At 45.9% G+C, this 25,410-nt stretch overlaps 1 protein-coding gene across 2 annotated transcripts in view; it reads right to left on the minus strand.

Annotated features, from left to right (window-relative positions):
• Positions 1-25,410, minus strand: part of CPAMD8 (C3 and PZP like alpha-2-macroglobulin domain containing 8) — a 1,104,327-nt gene that overhangs the window by 691,138 nt on the left and 387,779 nt on the right. For both annotated transcript variants that reach the window (XM_069217904.1, XM_069217903.1), the window contains exons 21-22: positions 17,803-17,956; positions 10,985-11,127 (exon numbers count right to left, since the gene is read on the minus strand). In XM_069217904.1, coding sequence (XP_069074005.1) covers positions 10,985-11,127; positions 17,803-17,956 — 297 coding nt within the window. The remainder of the gene's footprint in view (positions 1-10,984; positions 11,128-17,802; positions 17,957-25,410) is intronic.

Raw genomic sequence — 25,410 nt, forward strand, 5'->3', positions numbered from 1 at the left:
ATTCCCAAAGTTCCATCTTCATTCCACCTCAATGAACCAGTTATCCTACGAACCTTTTTTCCAAACCCCACTACGATAGCAGAGAGAACTCTCCATTCTTTGGACATTAAACGATGCCTAAAATTTTACCTGCAAAGTACCAAGAACATCAGGAAATCAGACCAACTCCTAGTATCTTATTCTCTGGGACGTCAGGGAACAGGAGTAACCAAGGCCACTATAGCCCGATGGATTTCTTCCACAATCCAATTTTGTCACACCAAGGCAGGAAAACCCTTGACTAGGCGCCCGAGAGCCCACTCTACAAGAGCAGTCTCCACATCGGCTGCTTTGTTTCAAGGTATTGCCCTTGAAAAAATTTGTCAGGCTGCGACATGGAAAACCACACACTCCTTTACGCAGCACTATTGTTTGGAGTCATCACAAAGAACAGACTCTCTAGTAGGACAAGCTGTGCTACGCCATCTCTTTCATTAAGGTGAGACCTTTCCTTAGTTATAGTCATATGGTTTAAGATGCAGATAACCATGTTTCTATTGTGTTTCCTGGTGAAATATCTAAAGTGTACGTATGTATGTACTTATTAATGTGTATGCAGATAGATGAATTTTATCTATATTTATATATATATATATATATTTATATATATATAGGTATATATGCACGTACTTAGAGTATCTGTATTCCTTCGTAACTCACGCTCAGAAATGTATGAGTTTTCTATAAATGTTATTATTATTATTATTATTATGATTATTATTAACTATAATTTAGATAGAGGGTCTTCATGCTCGCACCCTCCACCTACGCTGGATACAATGTTTATCAACCATACTGCAGTCTATTCAGATTCAAGCATGTGAATTTATGAAAGATCCAATACTGGATAAGAAAACAAGTTACTTACCTGTAACTACAGTTATCCAGTATTGGTATCTTTCATAAATTCACATGCGACCCACCCTCCTCCCCTTTGATGCTCGCATTCCTCTCAGGTTTTTAATTTTTCACTCTCGTGCTGGAAAATCTGAGGAAGGGAGCTTCTCTGGAGAAGGTTCTAGAGGGTGCTGGTGCCTGATTGGACAGCAGGCAGGTTTGGGTCCTTTCACAAAAGGACATGGATAGGCTATATGAGCAAGCTCTGACTCCATTATAGCCTATGGCAAAAAAAAAATATTTATTATTTATTGCTATTTTATGTACCGTGGGACTCCCACTTCGACGACGGGGATGATTCAAGCATGTGAATTTATGAAAGATACCAATACTGGATAACTGTAGTTACAGGTAAGTAACTTGTTTTCTTCTTCGCCGTCCTCCAATTGAATATCAGGTAAACGTTTAAACGCAGATCTTCCTTCGAATCCTAACGAATGAAACAACAAGCATTTTTTCCTTTCAGGTCTAAACCGTGATGACCCAATAGCACCCAAATATGTTTCAAAGGCATCATACCACTGTTTCCATGGTATAGCTGGTTCCCCAGGTGTTTCCAAAAATGGTGGCGGGTTAACATATTGCATGACAGCTTGAATGAGTAAAAATATCACTTAGAACTGCGCCACAAATATAATTTTCAATGTCCTTTCTAATATAAGAATATCACAGTAAGTACTTTCCTGTAAAAAGCCATGAAAACTTTAGAAAGGCTTCCTGTTTAAAGATGGCCGCCACTTTTCCCTAAAAACAAAGTCTTTTGTGGCCACACCCTTAGACAAGTTCAATGAAGCTCACGATACTACATTCATCTTTAAGGTCAACTTTGTGTGTGACCAGAACTCTTCACCCTTGGGACCTCAGACTTTCCCCTATGTTAACCCTATTATCAACTGCAACTGACCTTGAAGTATACACAGCTGAGATACTCAACACTGAGGTATTCAATTCCTAGGCTGTCAGAGGGTCTGTACTCGACTTCAGGGTATCCGTTGGTGGCAAGACAAAATCCATTTTACCGGACAGGCTGGCGCAGGAAGTATAAGCTCCTGTCTATAAGAAAGTATCAGAGTTTGTTCCCATACATGAGAAATACAAGAAAGTCTTACTCCCACTACTTTTTGGTAAAGAAAAAACTCACATCTGAGTGATGCTGACTCTGAGCAAAACACCTCAGTTAGCCCCTTTTTCAGAAAGATTTAACTTCTATAGACCTTGATGTCCCCACACTGCATTTAGATATTTTTCCTGTCATGTTCAACAGGCCTACTCGCACAAGCTGGGTACAGTTTTTGAGTTGATTTCGTAGTGAGAAAAATCTTGGATTTTAGCCAAAGTTTGACATTTGAAGGGCATTGTGGGTAAGAAACAGTAGCAGGATTCACACAAGCCATAACACCCTGGACTCTCCCAGGTGCCTAGTTTTTGAACTGTCTGGAAATGGTAGATTTCTCTGGGCCTGGGCAGCAAATCACATCCACAGGAAGACAAATTCCATGGAAAAATGTTGACGTGTACACCTTTAAGTTTGGGTCCTTTCCTCTATTGGGCCTTATATTCACCAACACAGTTGTAGTTCAGTTTTTAATGGGAGAAGTGTTGGTATGCTGGATGGTATGACTTGTTGATACCTCAAGGTTCTTGCACTTTCCCTCTGAGAAATAGGAGGGAAATCTGTTATTTTAGCCACATTTTGATGTTTGCAAGGCATTCTGAGTAAGAAACAGTGGTGGGTTTCAACTCAGCCCCAAAACCCTGAGCTACCCCGGGTGTCTAGTTTTCAGAACTCTTGGGTTGGGTGGCTGTCCTGGGTGCTAGGCAGCCATCAGCTCAAATACCACAGCTACCCACATCCCCAGAAAGAAATTTCATGGAAAAATCTTGATGTTTCCAAGCTGCATTTTGGGCCATTCCTGTCGCAGGGGACAGTCACCAACACACAAGTGGGGTAACATTTTTTATCAGAAGTATGGAAACACAGAATATTAAAACATTTGAAATCATATGTCGAATTTTTCTCCATTTTTGCCTTCCAAATGTAGTCAGTGTGCAAGTAAGTACGTCTCGCAAAACACCTTCTGAATCACAATATTATGGGTAATCCGAAATCCATTCTGGATCCCTTCGATTAGCTTACGAAGCAGCGTTCTGTTTTGGAACACTCAGGTGGTTCATTTGCCAATGACACTTCTGGTAGGTCGCACATATACTCCGCATCCTAACAGTTTGGTTTTATTGCTTGTGGTCATTTTTTGAGCTCTGAAATATTTTTCTGGCCTTGCCTTCTGCCAAGTTGTGAAACTTGTGAAATCCACTACAGTTTTCACTGTTTTAAAATAGGAGCCTCCTTTTTCTCTCTGATGATTTGCAATGTTACTTATTTTAAAATGTTTGATTGTTTAATGTTGAAAGAAGTTGTTTATGAACTATACACAACAACACTTTTTATAGACAATAGATATATGCTTTTAAATGTGCCTTACCATTTTCATTATATTTAGGTTACAACAAGAATTATGTTGAACCAAGTGCACATTTATACATGTAGATGCAACTACTCAGAAGAGAAATTGGAAGAAAACTAAAAATAAATAAATAACTGTTGAAACAGCAACTCGTTTGAAGGGCCTCAGTACCCTTTGGGACACACAACTATTTGTTTTACAGCTTTCTACACCTCTGAAAAATCTACTCTCATAAATTTGAATGGAAGAATAAAATAAATCTGTGTCTACCAAAATGTGACTATTTAAAAATTGAGGAGCTATTAAGTGACAGAGGGTGTGGGTATTCTGAATAAACAGATGTGCAAAGGGGATTATGACCTTAAGTATGGCTCTTTCTCTTTAAACTATTCGTATCCCCTTAAAATATATTATGCCATAAATAAATACAAACTTATTGTAGGAAGCTGACTCTTTATATAGTGGAGCAAAAAGAGGTACACTGTGCAAAGAGTCATAGCAAACCTGAAAGGAATTACAGAGGCACAAATGACACCATAAATGCTCTCTTTTGTGGTAGTGTGGGTGAGCAATTCAAATCAGAGGATAGGGTAAGCATATATTGTAGACACATAGGCAGTAAGTGAGACACACATTCAATAAAGAAACCTAACATCAATTCATAAAAATATCTACTTTTATATACATTTTGATACCAAGATCATCAAAATCGGTTAAGTACTTTTCAAGTTATGAATTTTTACAGTTTTCAAAAGTTGACAGTGAAATGTTTGGAGCTGTTATGCTATCCTATGAGGGACAAACATATACTGCATATTGAGACATAGCAGTGACTTACACAACCAACCTTCTGGATTAAGGTAAGTATGGGGCAAGGTATAAGGCTGGTCACTTCAGGAGTGACGGGGGTGTCCGAGTGCACAGGTGATTTTCAGCGTTGGGTGCCCTAATGTTATACTATGGGAAAAGAAACATATACTGCATACGGGCACTTAGGAACAACTTACAAGACTGTTCTTCTGAGCTTGAGGTGAGTATGGAGAGAAGGTCCAAAGCAGCACAAACAGGACACTTCGGGAGCAACTGGGGCTTCCGGATGCAGAGGTGCCGGTCGGCGTCGGGTACCCTAATGTTATTCTATGGGAAAACATTTACTGCATTCAGGCACTTAGGGCCTGATTATGTGTTTGGAGGTCGGAAAACCCAACCGCCAAACCAGTGAGAAGTCTGTCGTCTGGGTGGCGGTCTCCCCACTGGCCCTATTACAACTTTTCCACTGGGCTGATGGACGGGAACCATTGTTCCTGACTCATAATTGAGCCGGCGGCAAAGCTGCCAGTACCCTTGACATGCTCACTGTCTGCACAGCAGACAGTGCACATTTCAAGGGTGCTGGGCAGGGGGACCCCTGCACTGCCAATACCATGGGCAGTGCAGGTGCTCCCCTGTGGCCCTCTGCACTTGTTCTCCGCCAGCCTTCTCATGGTGGTAGAACTTCCATGAAAAGCTTGGCAGAGAACAAGGTTGTAATCAGCAGGGCGGCACTGAGTTCAGTGCTACCCTGGCTGATTACAACCAGGACCGCCGTCAACTTGTCTGAATCACTGAACCTGGCGGGAATGGCAGCAGTTTGGCGGCGCTGCCTGCCAATCTCGTGATGTGGCGGTCGGACCACCACAGCCGCAGCGGTCCGACAGCCATCGCGAGGCTGACAGTCTTCAAACCGCCAGCCTCCTAATAAGGCCCTTTGAGTTAACCCAAAAGACTGTTCTTCTAGACGTAAGGTAAGTATGGGACAACAGCACTAATAGTTCACTTTGGGAGGCACAGAGGCGTCCGGGTGCAGAGGTGCTTTTCAGCCTCGGGTGCCCTAATGTTATCCTATGGGAAAGAAACAGACACTGCAGGCACGTAGCAATAACTTACAGAACTGTTCTTCTGGTTTTGAGGGGAGTATGGGGCAAGGTCCAAGGACACACTAGCAGCTCAGCTCAAGGGGGGCTCTGGGTCGCCCAGGAGCACATGTGTGTTACAACATTGTGTGTCCCATTCACTTCAATAGAGATCAGTCTGGTGAGAAAGAGGCTCCTAGCAGGGACTGGGGCAGCCAGTCCGGGGAAACCCACAGGAGAGCTTGGGCCTTGTGATCCTCAGGTACGTAGGGACACCATTGACCCACTTCTCCCCGGGCTGTGTGGCTGGGTGTGAAGTGGCGTCTTTTGGCATTGGGTTCCGGTGCAGGGGATACTTGTAGTTGGAGGGGGCCTGCAGAAAGAGTCTGCAAGCGCCGTCAGGAAGTCCACAGTGGGTGAGCTCAAGGTTGGCTTTGTCTCTGGAGGGCCTGGAAACCAAGTTGACACTGTTGATCCACTTCAGCTCGGTCTTGGCAGCTCGGATGCAGTGGTGATGTCCAGCATCAGGTGTTTGGCATTTCCGTCCCAACATTTCTTTCATGGGTTGCCTGTAGATGCAGGGAAGCAGCTCCTCTGCTCCAAGGGAGTTCTTCTTGGTGATCTGCAAAGCACTGGCAGCTCTCTTGGTTTCTTCAATGCTGCAACAGCAGGACAGGTCAGCTGCTCTTCAAGGGTTGTGTGCAGCAGGCAGGCTCGCAGGGTTGGTGCCTAGTCAGATGTACTACTTGGCTTTGGTCAACGGGCTTCTTTGCTCACTCCTTCGTTTGTGTACAGCAAAGATCTAAAGTCCTGGTATCAGGAGGTTCCCTAAATACTCAATTTAGGGAAGTGAAGGGTAGCATCCAATGGGCTATTTACCCTCAGGGTCACTACACCCCCTAGATGAACACTTCCTTTGGGGAGTGGGTATCACCCTCTGCCAGAATTCTTAATTCCACCACACACAAGATGGTGAAAACCCCAAAGCTGTGTACGTTTCAGGCTGGTCACCCTAGTGGTGTGTCCAGCTTGGAAATGCAACATGCCTCCTGCATAGCTAATGTTCCCGCCTCTCCAGGTGCCTGCTGGGCCCTGGGATGGGGGGGGGTCGGCTATTCATCTGAGGAAGGCTATATTTGCACACCAATGGCGGTGGGCTTTTTTTAAACCTCCTGCCATGGAATATAGATTTGCAGGGCATCCTGTTGGGAGGGGTGTATAACACCCCTGCCAGAACAGGCTTTGTTTGTGACCGCCAGAGAGGAAAGGCTCTTGGGGTTGGAATCTTGTCTGTTGTTGGCAAGCTGGCTAGAAGTATTGAGTGAGCCCACCATCAGTTGGTAGGTTTTCAGGGGGCACCTCTAAGCTGCCCTCTGGGTGCATGTATTAAGAAATGCATCATTGGAATCAGTGAGGGTTTGTTATTACAAGATGTTTGATACCAAATATCCCTAGTTTCAGTTAAGCCATCGTGTAGCTGGGGAACTCGTATTGACCAGTGTCCAGCACATGTATTTAAAATGGCTTCCCTGTACACTTACTAGGTCTAAAAATTAACAAAGACATATTAGGGGCATAGCTGCTATGCAGATATGCCCACAAATGTAATATAATGTACTCTGCCCAAGGGCTGTAAGGCCTGCTGTAGCAGTGACTTAGAAATATGACAGGCAGTGTTTTAGGGGACATGGCACACAGCAATTTTGGGAACACCTTGTCATGCAGCCTGCAATGGCAGTCTGCATGAGGTTGGTGCTGGGTCCCTTAGAATGGCACAAGTTATATTGCAGCTCTTAGGGGCCCTCTTTAGTACCTAGGTCCTAGGTACCAGTGGTTACCATTTACTAGGGACTTACAGAGGTGCTAAACGGCCTGGCCACTTATCAATCAAGTGGCCAGGTGTCTCATTTTGGGAAGAACACTGGCACTGGGGACCTGGTAAGCAGGAACCCAGTGCACTTCAGTTAAAGTTGCATAACAAAATCAGACAAACAGCTGGAGGGTACTGCAACCAGAACCCAGCTTCCTACACTCATACTTTCTTTTCACATTTTTATACCAGCTAGTTTCATTTCTTCCTTAATTCCTGTGTCAGCAAAACTCTTCTCTTGAATATCTAATGTTAGTATCTAGTAGTTGGACAACTCATAGTCACTGGACAGACTGTTGTTGGAAGTACATTTCACTCAGCATGGCAGAATTTTTTTTCTGACATGGGTGGCGTAGATATTTGAGAAGCTATTGTAAAACTGTCCTTATTTTAGTTCTCTAGAGTGTTATCCATAATTTATATGACAATATTAAATTCCTTATTTTATTTATGTCAGTCTCCTCCATTGGAAATAATTTCAATTCTGGAGCTCCTATTCCAATACCACGGCGCATAGACAAGCCTCACTTTGTCACGAATGTAGAATGTTAGCTCTCTAGTGTTCATTAGAACTCTTTTGCAATGACGTTGATGGGGGGGCTGATGGTGCCTGTGCCCTAACTGCTTTCTTCCTGCCCGCGCCGTGCCACACCATCATCATAGCTGTTAGAAGCCATGTGGATGTGATATTCAACACTGAGAAAAAATGCACACCACACTGCATAGGAATTTATTATCTAGAGCCCCTGGTCAAAGCTCACCCCATGTACATTAGGTGATGTTATAGTTAGTTTAACTTGCTTGTTGAAATTGCACAAAAATGGAGGGGGTGGGGTCAGAGTTCGGGTGCGTTTGGTAGGGCAGTGGTTGGAAGGACCCTCATCGACAGCATGGGGCCCACAGAAATCCCAGAATTCTTAGCATCTTGCTGCCTACTGGGAGGTGGACACGCTTCACTGTACTGAGTACAGCGACGGAGCAGAGGGACATCTGGCCTGCAGTGCATTTTCATACTTGCTGAACCCTGACTGTGCAGCACAGTTAGAAGACTCGCTGGGCACCGGCTTCAGGGAAGTAACAGCTCTATGAGCCTCATTATGACATTGGCGGCAAATGCCACCTACCGCCACGGCGACGGCCACCAACATGCCATCGCCATGGCTACCGACCATCCACCTAATTATGACCGTAGCTGGAATTCCCTCTATGGTCATGGTGGCGAAAGGCGGTAAGGTGGGGCTGCTGCCAGCAGCAGCGCCACACCAGCAGAATGCCACCGACTGTATCATGAGCCATGATACGGCCTGGCAGTTTTCTGCTGGCGGATGCCGCTGCTGGCAGCAGCGCTGCGTCCATTCTCCTGCCGGAGGATCCCCTGCAAGCAGGTAAGCGGGTTCTCTGACAGGAGAGGGAGGTGGGCGGTGTTGTGTGCGTGTGTGGGTGTGTGACTGTTTGTATGCGTGCATGCGTGTGTAATGGGTGTGTGCATGAATGGGTGTGTGTGTGTGATTGCGTATGTGCCTGGATGTATGTTAGTGAGTGTTGCTGTGAGTGTGTATGAATGTATGCATGTGTGGGTGAATGTGGGAATGCGTGTGTGTATGGGTGTGTATGTATGTGCGTGTATGTGTGTATATATCGGGGGAGAGGGAGAACTCGGGGGAGAGGGAGAACTCGGGGGAGGGGGAGAGGGCAGAGGAGACCCCTATCAGTGCCAGGGAAAGAATTCCCTGGCACTGATAGTGCCTACCGCCATGGTTTTTGTTGCAGTACAGAAACCACGGCGGTGGGCGGGGTCAAAATGCCATGGGCGGCCTAGTGACGGCCGCCGGGCTGGAGACTGTAGTCTGGAGCCCAGCGGTCATTACCGCCATGGCAGTCGGTGTGTTAACTTGGCTGTTTGGCTTTGGCCAAACCGTCAATGTCATAATAGTGATGGTATGTACCGCCAGCCTGTTGGTGGTACTACCGCCACTGTTACACCGACCGCCGAGGTCTTAATGACCCCCTATGTGCCCTAACGACACCGCAGATGCCGTCACCGGAGGAAGCATTTTATGCAAATGTTGTGGCAGCTCTGCTCAGTGCAGTGACCTAAAAAGACTTATGGTCAGAAAAACGTGATTGCATCACTGCCGTCATGTGCTGTCAATGTCTATTACAGGTTTCGGTGTCCTGCTTACATTCAAGGGTTGTGTGTGTTCTAGTGAAAGGGACACTCAGAAATGTTCTTGCTGTATACGGGAAAAATGCAGGTTGTTCAAAGCGGTCACCAAATCACTCAAGTTCCGGGCCCTGACAGATGTGTGTCCCACATATACACACTAGTGGCCGCGTGACTCTTTAATCTCTGGAGATTTCGTGTGGAAATCAACTCTCCTGACCTCTCATTATGACTAAAAACATTAATTAACCTACCAAGCTATTTTATTAAAGATGGCTTCACAACTTTTAAGGCGCCAGCTTCGAAAGTCCCAACTCTTACTGCACTAATCTGAGCACAGTGGGAAGCTTCAATCCTATGGGAAATAATGGAGTTCATGTGAAGAAGCCACTACAAGAACGTTTAAGGGGCATAGTTCAGGGAAAGCCAATGAAGAATCAGATGGCACTAGTGAACATGTACCCAATACTTGAGTGGCTATTTCACTTTGTTAGTATCGGCATTGCTTACCGTTTTGGAGTTTCGTGTAACTAAGTGATGCATTATGGGTGCTGTAGTCTTGGTTTATCTGCTATTGAACTAATCAGACCAACTGATATCAATAATTTCTAGATTAAAATCCTGTAACTGGAAATAGTCTTCATGGTGACTGAAATGGCCACCGTAACCATGCCCCAACTGATCAGATCCTTGGCAAGTCCAGGAACAACAGTTAAGCATAGCAGTGGGTAACAAATGCTCTTTGGTAGCGCTAACACTGCTCTTGCTAACGCTGGTCTCGAGAGTCAAAGGCTGCAAAAGGGACAGAAAGCAAAGAGGACTCTGTGCCCTTCACCTCTCATGTTCGTCGGCAGTACAGGGTTTCATGTGTTGTGTCCCAGAATGATTTGCTAAACAGCAATAAAGCAGCCTAGCATATGCAAGCTCATTTATTTTACTGAATAATGCAGATTACAAACTCTTCTCGCACAGAAGCTCTTTATCTTCGTTTGTCTTCTAGGGTTTTGGTAAAATGAAAGTTTTTTCTAAATCTACTGGTACCCGAAAATCTTATGCTGTAATTTCCAATAAAGAACATATAAAGCCCCAAACGTTTGTAAACCGCCCATTGGTCATAAAGTGCCATCTCCCAGTCAAACAGTGCTGCACTCAATATTAGCCTTTATAATTTCGTAGGAAATATGAAACGTCTAGTCAGATTTGGATGCGCCAAACTTTAGGTCACCAAGGGTAGTCAATGTGACAGGCTACCATCAGATTCCTTTCCACTAGCCCTTCGATGCTTGATTGCTGGGTCAGAGGGAAATGGGTTTCGCAGCTTTGCATTGCAACCTAGGCGATAGATAATAGAAGGCTGGTAAGAAGGTGAGAGCCTGGCCAAGGACTGAAAGATGACAAAAAACACGCATTTAAAAAGTCAAAAGGGTGGTAGCCAGTGCAAGAACTATAGCTTTGCCAGTGATTGTTAGGTAATGGTACGACATTTTGATTGTTTTTTTTATGACAGTGTGGTTACTTCCTTTGTCTCAGGATTCTGTGTACCCAGGAATAGGAACCACTGAGTCTAATAGTCGCTGATAAATATTGTACTAGATGCTCTGTGCTCAACAGATGAAAAAACGAATAAAGCGGGATGAGAAGCCTCACTCCCACTTACCTCAATAATGACACTTCTTTTGATGAAATCGGTTGCAGCTGGGTTTTTTTTGTCCATGTAACTGTCCTCCAAGTACTTGCCTGATTTCATAATTTGTGTCCCATCGTGGCAACAGTTTGCACTTCCATAAGCAAAGGCTCTTGCTGAAGAATGACAAGCAAGAATTAAAGGCAACACCCTTAAGTTTGAGACAAATGTTCGATTTAAGGAAGCACAACCCACAAAACACTTAAACAAAGCTCATATTCCAATGGACTAAAGCAGTGGTTCCCAACCTTTTGACTTCTGTGGACCCCCACTTTATCATTACTGGAACCCGGGGAGCCCCACTGAATCATTATTGGAATCCGGAGACCCCCCCACTGACTCATTACTGAAAGCTGGGGACCTAATCTGTTAATATTATTTAATTTTGTAAGCAGTCGCGGACCCCCTGAGGAGGCTTTGCGGACCCCCAGTGGTCCCTGGACCACAGGTTGGGAACCACTGGACTAAAGGATAACCTCCCCTCTTCCCATTCACACACACAAGTCCATTGAGAGTATTACTTGGTTGCTTTTCCAACATAACAATTCAATTACATCAGATTAATCTTTTTATATTTCTAAACTGTGGGAACATTCAATAACATAACTTGTCACCTAGAAGAGTGATTTTAGAATGGGTGTGTAAGACAGATGTGATAAAGAAGACAAATATAAAAAGACAGGATTAGCAAACGACTGTTCATTTAGAATATATTGGCTGTCCCACTAGTCTGCTGGGCTGGTGGAGGGCCTAGAAACCCCCCGACAATACTTAGAGATCACAGCCAGCACAGCTTGGATCATTTCTGTTCAAGTTCGTTTGCCAGGGTTTGGTAAAATTGAAATGCTGACCATCCATCACGTTACAACAGCCTGACACTCTTCTTTTTTGTCAGATCAACCCCCCACAGTCAGGGTTTGCTTCTGCAAAACAAAAAGCAATAGCACTAACTCCCCACTCCCCTCACAAACACACAGATGGGAGTACATGTTTTGTTTTCCTCTTCACATACACCGTGCCTATCACATCAGTCTTGGATAAGAAAAAAGATTGTTGGAAGGCCCACCCTAAATAGAGCAAGACGTGTGATGCTTTGAAACCACTGATGCTAAGGCAGATGGGTTTGTGTTAAAGGGTTTCCTGTTGCGACCTGGCTGTGCTGTCTGAGGGCTCCGCCATGGGAAACCAGGTGGTTCCTCCATCTCTAAACGAGATGGCGAACTTAGAGTTTGGCGTGGTGTGAGAATTGCTTACTTACAGCAGTCCTTCCATTCCACCAAACTCGAAATAACTCCACAGGTTTACAAGCCCATTGTAGCTGACCGCGTTCATTTGCTTTTCCAGACGGCTTATACATGTTTGTGCCTTTAATGTAGACTTTTTTTTACTATACTCTTGTGTGCCTGTTTCACGTTTCCTAAACTCCCTTCCTCTGCTGGGAGCTTGTACCACATAATCACTACCCTTCCCACAAGCAAATTTATGTCTGGTGTTGTTCATTAATTTGTTCATACTGTAACGTTTAGTTCCGTTTCATTCATTCTTAATCTAAAAATGATCCTCTCAAGTTTACATGTTTAGATTCCTGGGTCTCCCAACATCTGGCATGAAACTATGTTCTGTCATAGAGGTACCTAAAGTGTAGGTATGTGCTGCCCTCTCTACTCAGGCTGCAGGAGATTGACAGTGGTGACAGCCTGTTTTCTAGTCAGGGCCATAGGGCCAGCAAAAGATCGGTACAGTACATCAGTGCAGAAGAGAAGAACAGACGAGCCACTATGAGGTTACCACACTCTCTCCAGACTGGGCCTAAGGCTGGGAAGCATGCAGAGCCACTTTGCGGCTGAATCTCTCTAGAAAATGAAACACTGAGTTCACCTGCCTGAGGGAAATAACATAAGCCATTAACGAAAGCCGAAGCTCCACTGACTTCAGTATGGAGGTCATTTTGAGGGATGGAAACTAGTCAGGAGCCACAAGATTACCTTAGCCAGCATCCCAGGAAGCACCAGCTCAATCGCTGTCAAGGAAAGGCTTCATTGTCTTCACAGTTAAGAATGCTTAGGCTGCATTGTCCTTGACCATCTTCCAAGGTGCCTGTTCTTACCTTTCCAGCTGTTCCAGGATGTAGGGAGGAATTTTGAATGGTTCTTGACATGGTTTCTACTCTCATCAGCCGGAGAAGCTAGACATGGTCCTCTGCCTGTTTGAAGTATCTTCTTGACTTTGGTGGTTCTGAGATATCCAGCCTTCTCCAGTAATGGGATATCATTCATAGATTCACATGCTTGAATCATTCCACATCGTCAAAGTGGGAGTCGCACTGAATATTAGTAAGCAGTATATATCGGTGTAATAGGCTGCAAAGAGAATGCAGAATTCATCTTACAGCTTATGGCCTTTTTAAAAAAAGGACCAAAGTTGACCAATGATCAATCAGGCTGTAGTAAAGTACCCCCTTTCTGGCATGGTTACACCCACTTTTTGCCTGCTGTAAGTTTTTCTGACTGTTTTTACTGGGATCCTGCTAACCAGGACCCCAGTGTTTGTGCTCTCTCCCTCTACATTTGGTTGCCTAGGACTTTGCACACCCCACAATTGGCATATTGGTGCCCCCATGTAAGTCCCTAGTATATGGCACTTGGATACCCATGGCACTGGGGCACCAGGGGTTCCCCATGGCCTGCAGCATGTATTGTGCCACCCATGGAAGCCCATGCAAAATATGTCTGCAGGCCTGCGAGTGCAGCCTGTGTGAAAAGGTGCATGCACCCTTTCACTACAGGTCACTACACCAGGTCACTGTAAGTTACCCCTATGGTAGGCCCTCCTACACCAGAGGGCAGGGTGTAGGTACCTGTGTTTGGGGTTACTACTCCAGGCTGACCAGGAAAACTCAGGGAACCAGGGGGAGAAGGAAGTAGAGACTGACCCTCCAGTCCTAGGCAGGGTACATTTAGGAACACCACAGCCCTGTTAAGAGCATTGGAGGCAGTGAAAGGGGGGTCACTCAAGTAAGCCCACTTTTACAGCTAGAGGGTTGGTTCAGAGAGTTCCCAGAAGGAGGGATAGTTCATCCTCTGTCAATACCCATGTATCCTCAGTATCTGAGGGGACTCACTACTCCAACTCAGGGGAAGATTCCTTAGATAGAGAACTTAGGAAACTGAGATTGGAGGAGGCCAAGCTGAGGCTACAGCAGAAAAAAACTAGCCCTAGATAGGGAGGCCTTAGCAGTGGAACGGGAGAGACTGAATTTGGGGTTAGCTCCCCATGGATGCAGCAATCTTAGCTTTAGGGACACCAGGGTCAGGGAGGATCCTATGAATGTACGGACCTGAGCAAGATAGTCCCAGCTTACAAGGTGGGAGATGACATTCATAAATGGTTCACTGCTTTGGAGAGGGCCTGTAAAGTAAAGAGGTTCCCCAAAAGACAGCAGGCAGCAATCTTGTGGCTCTCCTTCTGTGATAAAGACAGAGACAAACTCCTCACTGTCAGAGAAGAGGATGCAGATGACTATATAGCACCCAAGATTGTACTCTTAGATGGGTTTAGGATAACCACTGAGAAATATAGGATCAAGTCCAGGGAGACCAAAAAGGAGTCCTCCCAGGATTGGATAGATTTTGTGGCCTGCTCAGTTAAAGCTCTGGAAGGCTGGTTACATGGAAGCAAAGTACGCGACTACCAGGGCTTATACAATCTGATTTTGAGAGAGCACATTCTGAATAACTGTATGTCTGATCAGCTACATCAATATCTGGTGAACTCTGATCTGACCTCTCCCCAAGAACTGGGAAAGAAGGCAGGCAAGTGGGTCTGCACTAGGGTGAGTAGAAAAACTCACACAGGGGGTGACCACAAGAAGAAGGAACCAGATAAGCATCAGGACAAAGGTGGGGACAAAGGCAAACAAAAAGAGTCTTCATCAAGCCCAGAAAACTCTTCTGGGGTGGGTTTAAGTCCTCTTCCTCTTCCAACAAGAAACCTTGTTGCTACATATGTAGACAACCAGGCCACAGGGCAGGTGACAACACTTGTCCTAAAAGTAGCACCAAGCCTGCTACTACTACTACTACCACTAGTACCCCTAGCAGTAGCAACAACAGTGGTCGCAGTAATCAGCTCAAGAGTGTAGCTGGGTTTGCTTTTGAGACTGTAGTAGGCCCTGGGGTAGGCATAGAAACCCCTAAGACAGTTCTTGTCTCGGAGGGTGGCAGTGGCCTTGCTACCCTAGATGCTTGTCCCCTTAATATGGATACATGCAAGCAGCATCCCTTGATAAATATTGTTAAGGCTGAGGCCTACAGGGACACAGGTGTCAATGTCACCATAGTAACTGAAAAACTGGTGTCACCTGAACAACACCTACTTGGTCACATGTTCGAAGTCACATATGTGAATAACTCCACTCAGTGCCTCCCCAGAGCTATGGTAGACTTTAGCTAGGGTGGGGTTGCTGGGACTAAACAGGTTGTAGTGTCTTCTAACTTACCTGCAGAGTGCCTCCTGGGTAATGACTTGGAGGCCTCAGTTTTGGCTGAAGTAGAGTTTCAAGCCCATGCAGCTATGCTGGGCATCCCTAAACACCTCCTTGCCTTAAACACGACACAGGCTAAATAGCAAGGAGCCCTGGAGCCTGGAATAATGGCCCAGGACCCTCCTAACACCAGAGACAGACAGGATACACAGTTACCCCCTGTCCAAACACCCACTGAGGATCCCACTTCCCTCAGGAAGGAACCCACTCCCTGGGTGGAACCTACACCACAGGAGCCTAGGGGTAAAATAATCCATCTGGAAGGACCCTAGGGTAGAACCTCAAACCTGTCCTACTTTAGAAAACTTGGAAAAGCCATCCTGTCCATACTAGGGAAACTCTGGGGCAGCAACTCTGCTTCACCCCTAAACATTTATGAGAGCAATCCTGCCTGTCCTCCTCTAGAGCCTTTAGGACAGCAGCTCTATCCTTCTCTACACCCCTTAGAACAGCAACCCTGCCCTACTATAGAGCCACAGGGACAGCAATCCTGTCCTGCCCTAATACACTTGAGTCCACACCAGCAACTCAAGAACCAGAGGGCCTGCAGTTTAGACATATTACAGGAGAAAATCCCAAACTGATAGGGTGGGCCATCTCCCCACAGGGAATGGGCCATACAGTGGAAAATAGTACTGGGAGTAACCACACCAATGCAGATGGACTCTCCAGGTATTTCCACTTAGACTATAAGGACTCATTGGCCAAGGTTAGTCTTATTGCCCTTCGTTTGTGTGTGGGGGGGGGGGGGGAGTGGAGTGTAGGAAAGTACCCTCTTTTTGGCATGGTTACCCCCACTTTTTGCCTGCTATCAGTATGCTTGGACTGCTTTCACTGGGATCCTGCTAACCAGGGCCCCAGTGATTGTGCTCTCTCTCTCTCTAAAATTGGTTGCTTGGGACTTTGTACACCCCACAATTGGCATACTGGAGCCCCCATATAAGTCCCTAGTATATGGCACTTCGGTACCTGGGGCATTGGGGCACCAGAGGTCCCCCATGGGCTGCAGCATGTATTGTGCCACCCACGTGAGCCCATGCAAAATGTGTCTGCAGGCCTGCCATTGCAGCCTGTGTGAAAAGGTCCATGCACCTTTTCACTACAGGTCACTGCACCAGGTCACTGTAAGTCATCCCTATGGTAGGCCCTCCTAGCCCAGAGGGCAGGCTTTAATTCATCACATGCATCACACCCCTCCTCCTTGGGTCCTTTAGGAGACAATGTATGCACACATTGTGGTTGTCCTGGGTGAATTTATGGGGAGTTGGGGCAAAATCTTAAGTGAGTGTTGCCCAAAGCCCTGGCTCATTCGTCGACCTATATGGTGAATGTACATCCTTCCAAAAACTGTGCGTAAAATGTGTCTTTCTTTGGTGACTTGATGAACTTCCTTAATGCCCATCAAGGGTTTAGTTGAAACCCTCCAACTTTTCAATAACTCTTAAGCTTTTTTAGTGAAAAACATTCTTTCTTCAATCTCACAAGGTGCTAAATGACCCACAAAACTTGACAACGTCCACAAAAATAAGAAGAGAAGTGCTGCAAGACAAAATTCTGGTCTCAGCCACTAGCTGACAGAATAATGCACATCCTTTAAATCCTAAAAATATGTGCAGTTCTGTAATTGTAAAATGTCACATTGGTACGTGAGCAGCCCATCCTGTGCGTGACTGTGTCTTAATGGCCTTCTCTTCATCGTGTTCTGCTGTGCCCACCATTTTTAGGCTGTTACTATCTTGAAAGTGAAAGCTAGTAGATTCTCTCAGTCTCCTGCTCACTTTTGAACATTGACTTTCAAAGGATTAACAGTGTTAAGTGTTCACCTACCATCTCTCCTTACTGTCCTCCGTGTTAATAAATGGGACAGAATAGAATCACCTAAGTGGAAGAACACAGAATAACATGGAATGTTGTCATTCACTTCCATGCCAGTGTTCCTGCTACATTTTTATCTTTAAAACTATTTGCCCAAGTCCAACACCTCCATACCATATCCAATTCTGCCCTAAATAACTAATAGGAAGCAAAGGACAACCTTCAGCGAGGCTGAAATAGGAAAGGGGTCTGAGGTAAAAAGCAGAGGAAAGATTAATTCAGTCACCATATAGGCTGTTTACTTAGTTGGTGCTTTTAGGCTACTTAATGTTGCTTTAAATCAGTGGATAAGCTGTCTCTCCCACATACTTTTTCAAAATAATCAGGATACAAAAAATGATTAAATGTACGAAATATAATAGGTCAATGTTACCTGTAATACTAGTTTGTCCTAGTTCACTGAAGGACAAAACCAGGGAGGTGGGCTTTGTCTCGCTTGGTGCCACACACATCTTTCTTATCAAGTGGTGCTTTCCAGGATACCCCACAAATTTAATGCCTTTGGAGACTGAAATCTTGACATGAACCTGCCACAAGAAAAAATATATCTTCTTTAGAAACAAGATTTGTTTTTTCCTCCAAATACGTTAATAGCACTTAGGAACAGCTCCAGACTGAACTAGAACATATTACGGGCTACTGTCTAGGTGAATCTTGGTCTCCCTCTACCTGTCAGCATCAGTGTTAAGTTCTATCACATCATCCTCTTGTAATACACTCAACCTTCCTGCCATGCTAGGCAATCAGGACGAAAATCTATGGCAGTGCAAAACCTGCAGCAGCAGTAACACTATGCAGGAATCCAGAAAGTGTAGGAAGGAGAAGACCAGGCAACTGGGCTTTGTAGGAAAGTGCCTTCTTTCTTGGCATGGTTAACTCCATGTTCTGCCTGTTGTCAGTGTGTTAGACTGTGTTCACTGGGATCCTGCTATCCAGGACACCAGTGATTATGCTCTGTCCTCTAAATTTGGTTGCTAGTAACATTTTCTTCCCACAATTAGCATACCGGTCCCCCCATATAAGTCCCTCGTATATGGAGCCTAGGTACCCAGGGCATTGGGTGTCCAGGGGATCCCTATGGGCTGCAGCAGTTATTCTGCCACCCACAGGGACCCCAACCAAAGGGTTCTGCAGGTCTTCCATTGCAGTCTGCGTGAACCGAATGCACGCACCCGGTTTCACTACAGCTCACTGCACCAGGTCACTGTAAGTCACTCCTATGGTAGGCCCTACAGAGAGGGCATGGTGCAGGTACCTGTGTGTGAGGGCACCCCTGCACGAGCAGAGGTGCCCCCCCCCCCCCAAACTCCAACCCCATTTTACTGGAATTCGTGAGTGCGGGGATGCCATTTTGTATGTGTACCAGACATAGGTCACTACCTATGTCAAGCTACATAATGGTAACTTCGAGCCTGGGCATGTTTGGTATCAAACATGTCAGAATCATACCCCAATACTGTTGCAAGTATTGGAAGTGTGATTCCATGCACTCAGGGGCCTTCTTCGAGGACTCCCAGCTTTGCTACCACCAGTCTTACATGCAGCCCAGCTTCTGCCACCCCTCAGACAGGGTTGATCTGATCAAGCCCAGGAAGGCAGAACAAAGGATTTGCTTGGGAGAGGGAGGTAACATCCTCTCCCTTTGAAAATAGGTGTGACTGGCTTGGGAGGGATAGCATCCGTAAGCCACTGGTTTGCTTTGAAGAGCACATTTGGTGCCCTACGTGCATAAACCAGTCCACACCGGTTCAGAGACCCCCAGTCCCTGCTCTGGCACGAAACTGGACAATGGAAAGGGGAGTGCCCAGAGCTCTTCCAGAGGTTCCCCGGGTTCTGCTATCTTGATTCCAAGGTTGGCAAGGAACTCTGGGAGCATCTGAGTGGCCAGGCCAGGCATGTGACGTCAGAAGCATCCTCTGATACGTAGTTACCTCGTTAGATGACTAAGTCCCCTCTTTGGACTATATAGGGTCTTCCTCTGGGGTGGGTCCTCAGATTCGGCTTGCAAGATTCCAGCAGAACTCTGCAACCTCTGCTTCAACTCTGGCCTCCGGAACCGCGAGTGGATCCTCCAGGAACCTACAAGCTGGAGATCCACAAGGAAGACTCTTCTGCAACATTGTATTGAGAATTCCTACCAGCCTTGCAACATTTTCCCGGCTGTGCATCCTCAGAAGACTGCAACTCTTCAGCCTGCACAAAAGAAGAAGGAATCTCCCTTGGGGTGAAGGTATCACTCCCCTGCATCCGCATCACTCCCCTGCATCCACATGGCTGCAACGACAACCGGCTGCGTGGATCTCCCCTCACCCTGAGTGGCGTTAATCCTGCTTCACGGGTGGTGGTCAGGAGAGTCCCCTTGGTCCTCTCTAACAGCTGTCGCACTTTGGTGGGGATAAGTCCTTCCCACTCCAGGCAAGACACTACCCCGTGCACTGCGTCCTTTGCAACTGCCAAGGCTTGTTTGCTTGACTTCCAAGAGGAACTTCAGGCAATATGTAGCTCCAGCCCTCCTGCAACTCCTGGACCTCTGCATGGTCCATCGGCTATGTGGGAGCAACTTCTGTGGTTCTGCCTGGGCTGCTTCAGAGACTTCTGTGTCCCTGTCCTGTGGGACACCTGTGAGTGCTGCCACTGCTGCTGTGGGCCTTCTGCGATGCAGAGGGTCCCCTGTGACTCCCCCTCCTGGGTAGAGTCCTCCTGGGCCTTGCTGGTCCCCGGCACCACCTCTTTTCCTCTAACTGCGAATTTGCCTTTGCCAAGGCTGGTTGGTGGAAATACTTCACCGACACCTGTCTGCAATTGAGCTTTCAACGTGGGACACCTTTGGCACTCATCAGGAACTTTTCTCCAGCTTCTGGGCTGCAGTTGACCAACTCCAAAAGGTTCCTCTGGGTATCTCCTACTCCCCCTGGACTCCACAGACACTTCTGGACTTGGTGCCTCTCTCCACAGGTCTCCATCGTCGGTAATCCATTGCTGGTTTCTTGCAGGCTGTTCTGGATGTCCTCTTTTTTGTCTTTTCCTCCTTTGAGGTGGTTTGGGGGAAATCCAGTGTTTTACTCCTGCATTCCTGGTTGCTGGGGGTACTGCAGTCCTTACGTGTGTGGTTTCCTAGTACTCCCAGCTCCCCTCTACACAATTTACTTACCTAGGTGGGGGCCCAGTGTTCGCATTCCACTTTTAGTATATGGTTTGGGCTCCCCCTAGGGTCACTATTGCTTATTGCTATTTTACACAGTTTTCTAACCTTTTTATACCTTACTGTTTATTAGTGTATAACTATAGTGTATTTACTTACCTCCTATTGGAGGGTTGCCTGTCTAGTATTTTCTGATACTGTGTTCCAAAAATAATGTACCTTTTTTTTGTACAACCAAGTGTTTTCTTTCTTGTTTGTAAGTACTATGTGACTGTAGTGGACTGCATGAGTTTTGCATGTCTCTGAGATAAGCCTCGACTGCTCATCCACAGCTACCTCTAGAGAGCCTGGATTCTAGACACTGCCTACACTTCACTGAGAGGGGATACCGGGACCTGGTATAAGGTGTAAGTACTATAGGTAAACACCACACACCTGGCTAGCTTCCCACAGCCTTCTTCTGCTGCGCTTACAAATTGTAGACCCCTACCTCAATACAGATCCTGTAGCCCCATCATGTTGTCCATGCACTGCCTCCCCTAGATAGTGGAGAAGACCTGAGAGCCCCACCAGTACACTTGTTCCCATGTCAATTTGGTTGCTCTTATGTAATGTTCATGCATTTTGGTTTTGCTACTTTCACCTCTACCTTTGGGTGTTAACTATTCACCAGCACTGGATCTTCCATAGATCCAATGCTTGTCAGCTGAGAATACCCAGTAGTTTATATCGGCATTGATCATTGTTAAAGTGGACCAGATATTTAGTAGTGCATTCATCTTGTTAAAAAAAAACCCTCAAGCTTTAAATAATAAAGTGAATGGACCAAGCACTCTTATTTCCCCAAGAGGGAAATGCATGTCGAGTGTGAGTGGGTCCCAGGACAGAGCTCTGACCTATCTACTCCAATTACCTCAGACCTTCATGATTACTACTAGGTGACGTCTCATTTCCAGCTTCATCCCGTCGATCAAAGTGAGCGCTTTCTAGGTATTTTTTTCTTCAGGGTCAGAAAAGTTAAATCATAATTCATACTGCTTCAAGATCTGTTTGGCTTGGGATCTAAAAAAATATTTTCTGATGGATACCTCTGCCTGCAGGTTCCTCAATGTCTGAATATCCCATACGCCAGAAGGGATCCAGTAACTTTGTCAAATGCTCATCCATGACTGTAGGTCGCACCGACTACACATCAGCACTATAATCTATGCTACGTTGATGTCACCGGAGCCATAAAGCACCCACCTCAGGGCCCTGACATTAGCTCCCTTGTTTTGGCACCTTTCGACATGGATGCATAGGTCCCTCTTCTGATCTCTCTTTACAGAACAAAATTCATTGTATTTCAAAAGGTTTTGGTGCAGCTCCTGGAATGTCTCTCCTCTAAGTTCAGGGTTTGAACCGTGTATGGAATGTAAAGGTCACATGTCCATTGCTGACCACCACAACATTTGTCTTTGATGACTGGGGTCAGAGCATGCCACAAAGTTGTGCGAGTCATGCCTTAACATGCACCCCAGGGACGTCAAAGAGAGAAAGGCAAAGTTGTTCATGGCCAAGGCTTGTGGTGATTGGCATGCTCAAAGTAGGTTCTGTCCTCACTTGACATCCCTGGAGTCCCTTTCTTCAAGACCCTCCAGAGACCAGCATTGTAAACATAAAAAAGGAAACAGTTATTCCTTCAAGTGTTACTCCTCTACAGGTAAGCTGCTGAGACATTTTCTGAGGATGAAATCATTGAGATACCTGTCTCCAAGGGCATGAGGTGATGGTACCAGTTGCCCTGGCACCGATACCAGGCCTACTGTAATCTAAGTGCCTCTGGCAAGGCCGCAAGGCCCACAGACTTATCCAGAGTTTCTGACTTCAGACTCTGATTCTGCCTTCTTTTTTAAAAGTTTCACATCTTTCTACATTCTATCTTCATATCCTGCAGCCTTCTGCGCAGCCTTTGAAACTTCTTTGTCCTTTAATCTAGCCCCCCTGAACCCAGAATAGGCCATGTGGGAAAAGCCCACATTGTCCTCAGCAGTGGGCAGTTCAGTGGCTTAAAGGTGCAGACCAGCTCCTGGTGATCCTGCTTTTTTGTTGGTCCACCCTTTTCCTAAGAGTTTAGTCTTGCATACCTCTTGTTCTTCCATACAATCATCTGGAGCTTTCTCTGTAGCCCCAGCAGACAGTAAATCTGGAGGCTGGAGATAAGAAGGTTTTCTTGGCAAGCAATCTTAGCGCTCAAGTCTTTGAATGTGGATTGTCTTTTGAAGTGTTACACCCACGCTCTCTGGGAAATAGTTTGGCTAATTCTGCCCACTTTGCAACACCGCCAACAAGTCCATTTGTTTGAGATAGTGCTAGACGGGCAAGATGCATCGAAACACCTAATCTAGTCTGTTTTAGAAAGTGCTGCCTCTGTAGCAAGGGGAAAGCGGTCTTCCATAGTCCCTTCACAGTTACATCTGACTATGTTCACCAGGGTCTCCCCTGATGTTCAGTCACCATTATTGGATTTGCTGGTCACTGGAACCAAGTTGTTGGAGAAAAAGACAGTCTCTAGTCGGGATAGGTCTGACGCATGCAGGGCAGCCACTCATTCTCTAGGACTCCAGTCCCTATACCTTTTCCCCACCCAAAGGCTTTTCAGTGCCTCCTGTTCATCGGGGCAGTTCTGGATATAACATTGCTTGGTGTTTACTCACCAGATCTGGATCATTCAGGTTATGATTCATATGTTTCAGGAGGGCTTTGCATTCCAATCCTGAAGGTAGTATGCCTAGTGCATCTGCTGGATTCCTGGATCCTCCTGGTCTCACACATATGGTAGCACATGAGAAGTTCTCTATTGGTGTCTCCACAGGCAGTGGTTCAGGCACATGGCAGATATGCCAGACACCATTGTGATCTCCTGGTACCCTGCAGCGGATCTAGCCTGATGATCAGTGGAGAAGGACCTATTCAGTGAGATGTCCTGTCAGTCTCGAACCATCGTGGCCATGGATATAAGGGATTCCTTCATTTTAATTTAGGGATTGCACATGGAGGAACTGAAGATCAGAGGCGTTTGATCTTCAGAGGTGGAAGTTCTCCATATCAACTTGCTCAAACTGAGGGTGATTCAGCTGGCGCGCAAGACATTCTTCCCTTCCATTTGCAGTCAGACGGTCCAGAAAGCACAACCACAAGGTGGTTTGTCAAGAAGCAGGGATCAATGGCATCTGACCTTCTCTGTTGTGAAGCAGTGAAACTCTGTGCCTGGGAATGCCAGCATAGGACAAGGCTAACCATGTGGCCAGGTCCCTGAATGTCAGAGCCGATGCTCTGAGTTGTGTCTTGCAAGTCAAAAGTGACGTCTTCACCCAGATGTGATGGAAGATATCTTTAGGCTCGCCTCAGGTGCATCTCTTTGCCACTCGTGTCAGTGACCATTGCCCACAATTCTGCCCCCTCCAGTGTCCACTGTCGGTAGCCTGGAAGGATACATTTCATTTGAGGAGGAATTTTCCACTGCTTTACATGGTTTCCCCTACTCTTGATTCCTCAGGTTGTACAGAAGATTCACAAAGGTCACCTTCACCTTCACTCTGAATTGACAGAGAAGGTGGTGATTTGCATACCTTCCGCCTCCCTCCTAGTATCCTCTGCTCCATTTTCCTCTCAGAGCGGACCCTCCTCTCCAAGTTGGAGGGGCAGATGTTGCATCTCATCCTCCAGAGCTTCCACCATTATGGCTGGGTATTGAGCAGGGACACCCAAGTTAATTTTGCCTGCCAGCAGAAGTATTGTATGTTATTTTGTCCTCAAGCCACAATTCAACTAGAACAGTGTATTGTGGATGGTTAAACAAGTTTGTTGGGTGATGCATGATAACATGGATCCATTGAGGGCCCATCTGTTGGACATTCTTGTGCTCTAACTTTTGTTAGGTCTACAAAGTTGTTCTGTAGGTATCCCTAATAGATATTTGCAGCCTTGTTGGCATTTCTCTGCCTTCCAGATCAGCCATACTAGTTAAAGTCACCGATTATCATTTAATTTCTAAAAGAACTAGCTAATGTATTTCCACCTACTCCATTTGCCATGGTGCAATGGGACCTGAATTTGGTTTTGCCAGTTTTGATGGAGGTTTCCATTTAAACTTCTTTAGATTTGCCAATTCAGGTTTTTAGCATTAAAAATGCGTTTTTCTGGTTACAGCCACAGTGGCAAGGTGCTTTAGTGAGATCAAGCACTGAATGTTCACACCCTATTGACATGTTTATTTCCCCAACAAGTTGGTCCTTCAAACCAAAGCTGCTTTCCTACTAAAGGTGGGGACTCTTTACAGTGTGTTTCAGTTCATTACCCTTCCCTGTTTTTTATCCTCACTGAGGAGAAGACTCTTCACAGGCTGGACCCCAAGACGGTGGTCAACTTTTACACTGACAGTACCAAGGAGATTAGGTCTGATGATAAGCTCTTCATAGGGTAAATATGGCAAAGCAGTACAGAAGAAAATCTCATATAAGTGGATCATCCTATGTATTAAAATGTGCTGTGTCCGTGCATGTATGGAACCACTAGTGTGAATACAAATCCATTCCACCAGGGTAAAATCTTAAAAATCAGCTTTGGCAGGGGGAGATCATGGACACAAAATTTGTAAGATGTTGACGTGGACAAAATGTCATGCCCTCACTAATCATTATTGGTTGGATTCAGAGGTGAGAAGTGTTGGCCATTTTGAGCACGCTGACCGCCATGATTTCCTCGTCTGATCATTCCTTCACCAAGTTGGGACATGTTTGGAAATCCTTTCAGAAGGTGAGGAATCTGCAGTTAGAAGTATCCATCAGAAGAAAAAGC

This window comes from Pleurodeles waltl, chromosome 12 (assembly GCF_031143425.1).
Source record: "Pleurodeles waltl isolate 20211129_DDA chromosome 12, aPleWal1.hap1.20221129, whole genome shotgun sequence".
NCBI lineage: Eukaryota > Metazoa > Chordata > Amphibia > Caudata > Salamandridae > Pleurodeles > Pleurodeles waltl.